Genomic DNA, 9958 nt, shown 5'->3' with positions numbered 1-9958 from the left:
AACTAAAAATATATGTGACTTCTATAGAAGTTTCTAGCATGAACAGATTTCCAAAAGGTTTCACCTGACATTGACTTGATTTTAGTGGTGTGGGGTTTTAAATTAGAAGGGAGGTGGGATTCTACATGATACTTGCTGAGTGAAAAATGAGATATTTAACTTAAATTGCCTTGATTTACAAGTAAAATTTTAATGAGGTCAGTGCAGCTGATGAATAAAAACAATCTTTAATTCCAGATATCGTCCCATGTAACTGGAATCCCGAGATCACGAGTTTTTACAACCCAGAGTCACAGATATTCCAATTGTTTATCCGATGGTCTGGGCTCAGGAATGTGTAATTTTTCCCCCTCCTATTATAACTGCAAACACTATGGGAATGAGGTAAACTGTCCACTGACAGAATGACTCGTGTAAGGTCAGAAATTAGAGGGCATTCTCATTATAGCTGTGCAGTGTTGTAAAGTCAGTTCTGAACAAAATGTTAACATTGAAATATTCTAAACTATTAATTTAGGCAATGATATTCTTTCCTGATACACTTACTCTTAAATCAATTGTTTAAACTGCACTTAATTGTATTAACGAGAAAGATAACACAAATCATGCCAAAGAGCTCTGTTAAAAAGGGAAGGAAACTTCATACACAGAAGATTTAGCAACTAAACTACTTATCAAATGTACATTAAGCATTTTTGATGTGTGAAATATTACTGTAAATGCATTTCCTGTTTTTTTCTTAATTTATATAAATGGGTGTTCAACTACATAGTAATTTTAATGCTGGCTTTGCTTAATATCTTACAGGAAGCTTCAAAAGATGGTGCATGACATCAAGAAAAATGAAAATGGGATAATAAACAAGTTCAAAAAGTAAGTTTGAAATGCCAATCCTACTTTTATCAATTTGGGAAGCTCAGATTGCTAGCATAGTATATGGTACTTTAGGGATGGGACCATGTTATTCTCGAGAGATGTACTTCAGTGTATGTAAAGAGCTTCAGTCCAGACTGCGGCGTGCAGAATTGTCATTGGTATTAAGAGTATCACAAAGTAGCTGCAGAACTGACCTCCAAGAGGAGGTTGTGTTTGTAGCCCTGAAAAACACTATTTGGGTAAAATGCATTTTTTTTCTTACATATTCTTTGGGAATGATCACCGCTGCTTGTTTGCTGTGCGTCTTTCTCCTCAGGCCACTGTTTAGGCTACTTGCTGCAATTAAGTTTTAATTTGAGCCCCACCTTGAACCGACAGGTCAGACACCATAGTTAGAATTCCCATAAAAATGCTAAGTCCTCTTGTGTTTCAGTCCCCTAAAACAAATCCTAGCATTACCCAACATCCTTATTCCAGTAAGAAGTGCTAAACAGCATGCATATTGATATTGCATACATATGAGTATCATAAAATATTCATGTGTATTTATACCTAGAAAAATTCCAGTAATTCTGCATCCTTGTCAAATGAATAGGCCATTCACTGTTTCCAGTCAACCATCTATTTAAACCAATTAGCTATTTAGCACACTTTTTCTTAATGCAATAGCTCATTTGCACTGAACTTCCATTTGAATGTGATTTTCTCATTCAGATGTCTTTCTTCACTTGGGTCATTGACAACAAAAGTACTAAGTACTTTTAAAAGAAGTTAATTAGTACACAGTATCTGCAGTGTTTCCAAGACAAGCATATTAAATTCTAGAAATACAGCTTTCATACATAAAAGGCGCATATAAACATTGTTTAAAATTGTTCTTAAAGACTTACAATGATGGCTCTGATCAAGGAAAAGAAAAAGTATGGTTGTAACAAGAGCTAATTTTAGGTATATACTAAGGGGTTGGTAGGCTGGTGGGAGAAGTGGTAGGGGGTCTGTCTGGTTTGGCTACACAGGAGCTCTGGAAAGCTGGGCTGGCTACAGCTGCTGCCCCTGCTGCCAGTCCTGGTGGGGCTGGTGTTTGTGGGGAAGCTGCTATGGCTGGCAGAGGAGGGGGATACACTTCTAGGAGCAGCAGTGACCACCTGCCTCACCCATTCCCCAGGCAAGAGGAGTAACCTTGGGTTACAAGCCCTGCTCTGTAGCCTCTTTATCACAGCTGTGTTTCCACCCACAAACCCCTTGAGCAGGTTCTGATGGCAACACCTGATATATCAGATAGATTCGTAAGGTCACTTTTTTCCTTTACTCATCCTCTTTCACTGTAGCACTGCTGCAATTTGCAGTAAATAACAGTCACATGGTATTTGTACTCGTTATTTCTACACAAGCACAACTGGTGGGGTTTCCTTAGAATGGCCCTCTTTACTTGGGGTAAAGATACTTGGATCTTTAATTTAATCTAAGCATGGTTTTCTTTTTAACATGGTGTGTATGTAAATAGACTACTATCTTTAGAGATCCATCCACAAAAAACTGTTTCACGTGGGACCTGCTCCCAGGGAAGAGCTTCTGGGTTGTCAAGGCTTTTGGTGGGTTTTTGGAGGGGAGGAGGGTGAGAGGAATTGTTTTGTGGTTGTTGTTGCTGTTTAATAAAAGGTTAAGGCTTCCTACCTCACAGTAGTAGTTTAAGCATAGTTAATGTTAACAATGTTGCAGTGGGTCCAGTTGAAATGCCTCAGTGGGGAAAGCAGATGGCAGAAACAATGGGAGCATCTCGAGTTTATAATTCGAGGCAACAAATTGTCTCTCAGAGTTGCCTGGACATGAATTCTGCTCTTAATCAGTATTGCTCTGACTGTATGTCCTTCCCTGAGAGTAAGAGGGGAAGGACAGACAAGGGAAAAATAACAAGAACTAAATGTAGCTGAAGCTGGGAAGGTCAGAGGTGCCATCATTAAATGTCAGATACAAGATTGCTGCTATAATGCTGCAATTCCTTGATTCTCTCAAGATTAAAACAAAATCCACAAAAAAGACCTGGCTCATAAAAACTCCCCTGATGTATGACTGCAGCACAAAGCTCCCATTTCACCTCCCCCAGCTATAAGAATACAAATTGAGATGTTAAAAAAAAAAAAAAAAAAAAAATCTTTCTGATACTTCTGTGGTTCACCTGAGTCATGTTAATCTCTTCTGCAATTATGAAGATCAGAAACTTACTCTTATTTAAAAAAAAAAAAATGAAGAAAAAAAATTCACATTTGCACATGACTTAAAACTCAAATCTTGAACCCAGCACATAATGAGACTTGCACGCGTTGACAACACTGATAAGGATATGTGCAAGAGATGCCAGGCTTTGCAGAATTGGAACTGGCTGTATTCTTCTGAATGTGCCCTTTGATTTTTAGTAGATGCTTTTTCTAAAATATGTGGTTATCCAGTTATCACTTCCTCCATTTCAGTTATACGATTACATTACTAGATGCCAAGGATCTAAACATGACTGAAGCAGGAAAAATTGTATTAAAAAAAAATTGGTTTTATGTAGCACAGATTTGGAATTTGTCTATATGCTGGAAAAATACTGTTTTGGCTCAAATTCAAACCTATTATAAGTAGGAATAATTTTAGAGAAGTCAAATAGTATACTTGCTTATCCCAAGCCTAAAGTTGTCACGTATGTGTATGGTAAGCCTCTGCTACTGAAATTCAAAGGATGACCAAATATTTAGGAAATACATTACTAGAATTATTACTAGTATTTGTTAAGATACTTCTAAAATCTGGATTGGCTTTTGATTATGCAGAAAAGTAAGAGAAGTTCTTGCATCAAATGTCTTGCTCTCCAATCTAGTTCATCTGTGGGGTGCAGGTGGGGAGCGGTACATCTACCATCCATGTGTGTCTCGGTCTGTGGAAAGCAGTCTCAACAGTGGTGATAACAGGAAAGAAAACTACAGATTTTTTTCTTCATTGCTTAAAAATTCCTGTTGTTTATTCCCCATCCTGACTCAAAATTTTCTGACAGTAAAAATATTGCCCACTGCAAGCTACCATTCACCTGCTTGCCCTTAATCACAAGCAACACTGTTTACGATACTGGAGTCTCAGCTGCTGTGCAGATCATGATGTCAAAGAAGATTATGTGCTCAGGTGTAGAAGCAATAGGTATAGCCAAAGTTGTATAAACAATGAGAGCACACCCTTGGTAATACAGAACAGAGAAGTAAGAGAGAAATCAGGTTTCACTCTGCAGGATGCTGCCTATGCTTGAAAAGCACTGTAAAGACATAGCATTCATCTGTAAATCATAAGCTTTGAGCCTCTAGGCTTTGTTCAGTGGAATCCTAGCTCCATTGAAGTTGATACTAAAAGTCATACTGTATATACAGCAAAGTCAGGATTTCACCCTAAAGTTTTGGTATGTGCTGACCTACTATGTTGAATAAGAAACTAGAAGTTCAGGTTACTCACCTTGTTGCACACATCCTATCAAAACTTCCTTTGCAAAGTCGTCAGAAATCATGTACTTCTAGTTATTTGTCTAAATGCACACAGTCCAAATATGTGCATTTCTTGAAAACACATTTGCCACGTGACCTGAAAAATCAAAAGAAAATGCATCTTCATTTTATCTGCTTTATCCAGCTTTTTAGTTGGGTAAGTTTTTACTCCAGATTTGTCTGGTCCATTTTATAACTTAAGTGGTAACTTCAGGCAGAAGAATGGAGTTGAGTCACTACATTTCTCTTCAGCCTGCATAGCTGCAACTAAGTCATCCATGATAAAACCCTTGGCAGAGAGAAAAGTGGTGTCTTACGGACTAAATAATGAGAGAAAAGTCCCAAAATAAGTTGTACCGCACTTAGAAAGAGAAACCAGGGAAAAGTATAACACCTGATTTTAACTGTATTCTGAAGAAATACGAATTTCAACATGTAGCTCAATAAAATGTTTTGAGTGCCAGGATTTTTATTAAGATAACAATATTTCATTGAAGTAAAGATTAATAAATCACAGCTGTATGCCATTTCAGTGCCACAGCACATTGTAAAGAAAATTTGCAAAAAAAGTAGTAATAACACTTAAAAAAAAAAAGTTTCAAATTAATTTTTTTGTACAATTGCCAGAGACTTCCAAAACTATAACAAACTATCCCACTAGGTCATGAGAATACAGCTCAGGCAAAGTTTACCTGTCAGCTGGATTGCACCTCTTTGGAACTCTGAGAAAGTTTCTGGCAAAGTTCAATTAATTTGTCTTTCGATCACAAGTGTAATGGTCTAGTGCTCTTAGGACTAATACATACTATAAATATTCAAGTCAACAAAGAGGTTTTAGGCACCTTCAATGCCGGCAGAGTGGGCAGAAACAGTAGCGAGGAAATGCATCTGTAGGAGAATTAAGTGCTACATGTAAGGAGCTACTACTGTGTACATGTGGTTACTTTTCTGAGTGTAGCCTGTAAAAACAAGTATTGTTAGAGCAGAAAACTCAGGCCTTAGTTGCAGTTTATTTAAAAATTCTCCATTTAGTGCAGGAAAACATAAAAATGTGCTATGAACTCAAAGCATGTGATTCATATTTGCAATTCCTATGGGACTCTTTATGTGAGAAAAGTTAAGCACATGACTAAATGCTTTGTTGGATCAACCTCAGCATGCTATAGATGGGAAATCTCAGAATACATTGTTTTTTTAAAATGAAATAGCTTTTTCTCCTAAAAGTTTATAATTTCCGTACACTGCATTCTGTTCTTCTGTGAACAGCACCTAGACTCAATTACGTGAAATATCACAAATGTTACCTGGTTATTTGTTGAAGCTAAAATGTATATATAGTATGATGTGTTATGTTGCTTTTAAAACCTGTAAACATACTCTCAAAAATGTACTTGGATTTTATTGAGTCTTTTAGAACTGAATTTTTTCAGGAATATTTCAAAATCTCCATAAAATTACTTATTTTCTAATAAATTTTAGAAAAATACTAGTTCCATTAAAGTAAATGGAAACTTGAATTATTTAATTGTGTTCTACCACAGCTAACACAGAGATGCTTCACCACCTTTAACTTAAGTCCAGAGCAGAGAAGCACTAGAATATTTTACTTGTAAATTGCATTTGCAAGTTATGTAATTCTATATAACTCTGTTAAAAGATATGTTAGGAAATCATTCTGTCTTCCCCTGAAATATGTATGCTCAGTTGAATGGCATTTGATTCCTTCAGTCCTTTCTCATTAACTTCAAGGGAATAGGATGGAGTAAATGTCATTCTGCAAGCACCTATGTGGATAATTACATCAGAATCTGAAATAGCTAGGTAACCACTCTGTGGCATAGGTGTCTTCTGAGCTTGCATCATGGTTTGCATATCGGGTGAAGTTCTGGCTCTTGCAAAGTCCAATTGACTTCAAAAGAGCCTGGATTTCAGTTCTGGCACTCAGTAAATCATACCAGTACAGTGAGAACTATTTTTTAAAGTGGATTTGAATTTTAGAATGAATAAAATATTTGAAGAGATTCTAGCAAATACAGATGTGGCTGTGAACTGTTTCACCTCTGACAGAAACGTTGTTTCTTTTCTTCTATTGATATTCAGGTTCCAAAATGAACAAGTGGCCTTAATTTGCAAAACTGGGAAAGATACTTGGGATCGGTATGCTATTTCAGAGCTGCACAATGGCATGACAGGCTGCTTAGACACAGACCTCTGTTCTGTGCTTTGTATGCTTTTATTATAACATATTTACATTTTCTGTCAGGGTCACTGCCAGGATTTACAGGGCCTGGGACAAAGTGGTGAAGTCTTCTGCTTAGCAGCTTGGAAACACGTAATGTGGCTTAAGCCACGTACTTTACACTGTGACCCAGACAGCCTCTTACTATTGCCTCAGTTCCACTATTTTCCTGGTCTCCACCATCTCTGAATAACTTGCAATAGACTGTCTTAACAAAGCCCAGTAGAACCATCACATGGACGTGTTGCTAAGTACGTTAACAGATTTTGGTCTACCCTCCCTAAGACCCAAGATCTGCCCTGGCAGTGGCCCTGGGTTTTTCTTTCTAACATGCCTGTGTTAACCTGGACAAAGGATGACAGCAGGGCTGTTGAGAATGCTTTCTAATTTACTATTTGTACACTAAGTTATATTGTGGTGCAGGAAGTTAAAGACTTGGAAGAGGCAACTATCCATAATTAGTGTTGTTAGTAATGAACAAAGCAGGTAAACACTTTAAAAATAATGTTCCTAGATTGGTTTTTGTTTGGTTTTTTGGAGTTAGGTTGGGATTTTTTTAGCTTTAGCAATGCCTGCACCATTTCTTCATTGATTCATGCATGTGCTTTTTTTTTTTTTTTTCTTGTGACTATCCCAACAAGAGAATTCCATGAATTCAACTCAAAAGTAGCCAAAGCATTTCTCAAAACAGATGGGAAAACTTGAAAATTGATGTGTTGTTGCCAGCATGCTGCCACTCCTGAGATACGTTGGTGCCTGAACAATGACACTTAAGCAGCGTGCTCAGGACCTAAATACTGAGTGTCAAATTCGTGTAGTAAAGCAAAATTTGTAGACATCACTATTACTCAGAGATCACAAGAAAACATTTTAAATTCTTTGTGGATAAATTTTCTAAATAATTTGCTTATTTTTGCAAATGAATTTGTTAGGACATGATTGAAGAATGAGTGAAGCCATCAATTCAGTGGACAAAGGTTCAGGTCCATGGTGAGGTCCCATCAGTGCTACAGGGAAGCTGTCAGACAATGTTCAAAAGTCACTTTGAAGAGTCATTTTAATGTAAATTGTGTTAGTGTTTTATATGGCTACAAAAAGCAGAGGTGTGTTTTCTCTTCAGATCCATCAGACTGGCTTCTTTCACACATGCACCATTCAAATTCAGGGGTTTTTTTACAGGATAATAAAATAATTGACATATCAACTGATTGTAATTCAGTGTCTTCTCTGGACATCTGCAATTTAACAAACAAGAGAATACATATATATGTGTGTGTATGTGTAACACCACAAAATAATAGTAAGTGGAAACAGAATCTAGCCCTGAAAGACCTCGTATACATTTAAACATTAATCAGAAAATAAAGTGCATGCAAAATGATAGTTATAAATATGACTGGAGAGTGCTACACTACTTTCTTATGCCATAGTCTTATCAAAGTCTCTGTGAGCCTGAACAGATTTTCATCTTCAGATAGATATGCTTTTATCTCTGCCCCCTATATTATCTGTTTCTGCATTGGAAATTAAGAGGAGGGTGGGTGGGCAAGGAAGCTGTTCTTTCAAAAAATGTATTTAGCAAAAAAACCAAAAAAAATCTCTCAGATTAGATTCTAATTTCTTATCTGTTTCTAGCTTTTCAAAGCATTCTCCTGCAGCTATTTGCTAAGCGTCTGTGATGGTAATCTGTATTTCTTCAGCTGCAGGTACCTTATATTATCAGCTTTTTTATGTGTCTGGCTAATGCTCCCTTCTAGTGAATGTTACTTGTTAGATCATAAATGTAAATAATTATTGTTCACAGGCTAAAAAAAAGGCCTCCACCGAGTCTACCACAGAGGGATTATGCTTCAGGTAAGGCTGTGTTAGAGTAAATTTAAACTGCATGTCTGTGTATATTTGATACCTATATGCCTAACGTTATTTCAGCTATACTTTCCCTCATAATTTGTTTTTAATGAGAGAACAATATGCCATTATCAACAACTCTGAAGGCAGTTCACAACTCTGAAATGAGAGGCAAGCAAAAGATGGAAAGATGTCCCAGTGTGAAGACAGTAGCTACTTGCTACTCAAAATCAGTATTTACCAGGGTTCTGCATGTAGGCTGCTCTAAAAATGGAGAATTCGCATCTGATTCTCTCTGACAGAAATTGTGATGTAAATAGGGAAAAAATTGACAAATGGATCATCACAGACTCAGAATCTGACTGTTAACATGACAATGATGATGTCATGAATTATCTCAGAAGTAGAACTGTATTTGCTTATCATACAGCACTGCCCACAAACTTGTTCATGCCCATTTTCACAAGTTAACACATATCTTGTTAAGGAAACAGCAATATGAAAACTGAAGCAAAGAGGACGGTGTTTGGAAGTTACCAGATAATTGTTCCATGCTTAATGTCAACACTTGTAATTAGTGTGCTGTCGTGGAGCTTTAACTGAGGAACAAGTGCAAGGCCCAGGGGTCAGCGGTAGAGCCATTATGTACTTAAAAATCAGATGCATTAGCAGGATGCTCTGGGTAAAGTGTGTGCTCTGCTGTTCAGACCATGTGTGGTTTTCCATTTTCTAATGCTTTTCTAACAGCCCTGAAACAATTTATCAAAAACAAGCAAGGCATTTAATTTACTATCCAGTCCAAGCCAGATGCATTGCTTTGTACTGTTTAGGAAATTTTGACCACTCTTTTTTAACTAAATATGATAATTTTTTTTTCAATCTATACCAATATAAATATTTATGTTCCCTATTCCATCTCCTTAAATAACTCTTAATGTTTGGTTTAGAACATGCAGACAATGAAGAGGAACAATGGTCAGATGATTTTGTAAGTACATATTTTGGGGTAGCAGGCGGTTACTGTAGTAACAAGTTCAGTGCAAGCAATAATAATAAACATTTATTTTTGAATCATCTACTTGTAGTTGAACTTAATACTACTTAAATGTTGTCTTACTTGTTACATCAGCATTATTTACAAGTAGTCACTGATTTTTAGCTACCTCAATTTTTTTTCATTCAACTTAGAAGTACACTCAGAAGCACTGTCAGTGGTAGCCATGGATGCTAAGATTTTGGATAAGTAAGCAAGTGCATCGCATCAATTTGAGGGACTTCTCAAACTGAACAGTAATTTCAGAAACCAGTAAGATCCTCTACTTGGGTGAGGTAGGGTGGGAAGGGTGAGGAGAGGAAAGCCACTAGAAATGAAAAATTTCTGATAAGTTTCTAGACAACATTAGAATGAAGCAAGTCATGGTCATCAGCTGTGTAGAGTAATTGCCATAGTGTACAACCATCAGCCTGAAGTGTCTAGTTTCCTTCT

The 9958-nt window shown here is 36.8% G+C and overlaps 1 protein-coding gene across 1 annotated transcript in view; it reads left to right on the top strand.

Moving 5' to 3' along the window:
• The first annotated feature begins 316 nt into the window (after positions 1–316).
• Positions 317–9958, top strand: part of BLNK (B cell linker) — a 31589-nt gene continuing 21947 nt past the window's right edge. Inside the window, exons 1-5 of the mRNA XM_029084854.1 lie at positions 317–384; positions 808–873; positions 6486–6542; positions 8429–8478; positions 9420–9460. Of these exons, the coding sequence (XP_028940687.1) occupies positions 317–384; positions 808–873; positions 6486–6542; positions 8429–8478; positions 9420–9460 (282 nt within the window). The remainder of the gene's footprint in view (positions 385–807; positions 874–6485; positions 6543–8428; positions 8479–9419; positions 9461–9958) is intronic.

The sequence above is a fragment of the Antrostomus carolinensis genome, unplaced genomic scaffold (assembly GCF_000700745.2).
Source record: "Antrostomus carolinensis isolate BGI_N321 unplaced genomic scaffold, ASM70074v2 scaffold3965, whole genome shotgun sequence".
NCBI lineage: Eukaryota > Metazoa > Chordata > Aves > Caprimulgiformes > Caprimulgidae > Antrostomus > Antrostomus carolinensis.
Note: the sequence above shows the minus strand (reverse complement) of the source record. Positions and strands in the feature narration are given on the sequence as shown.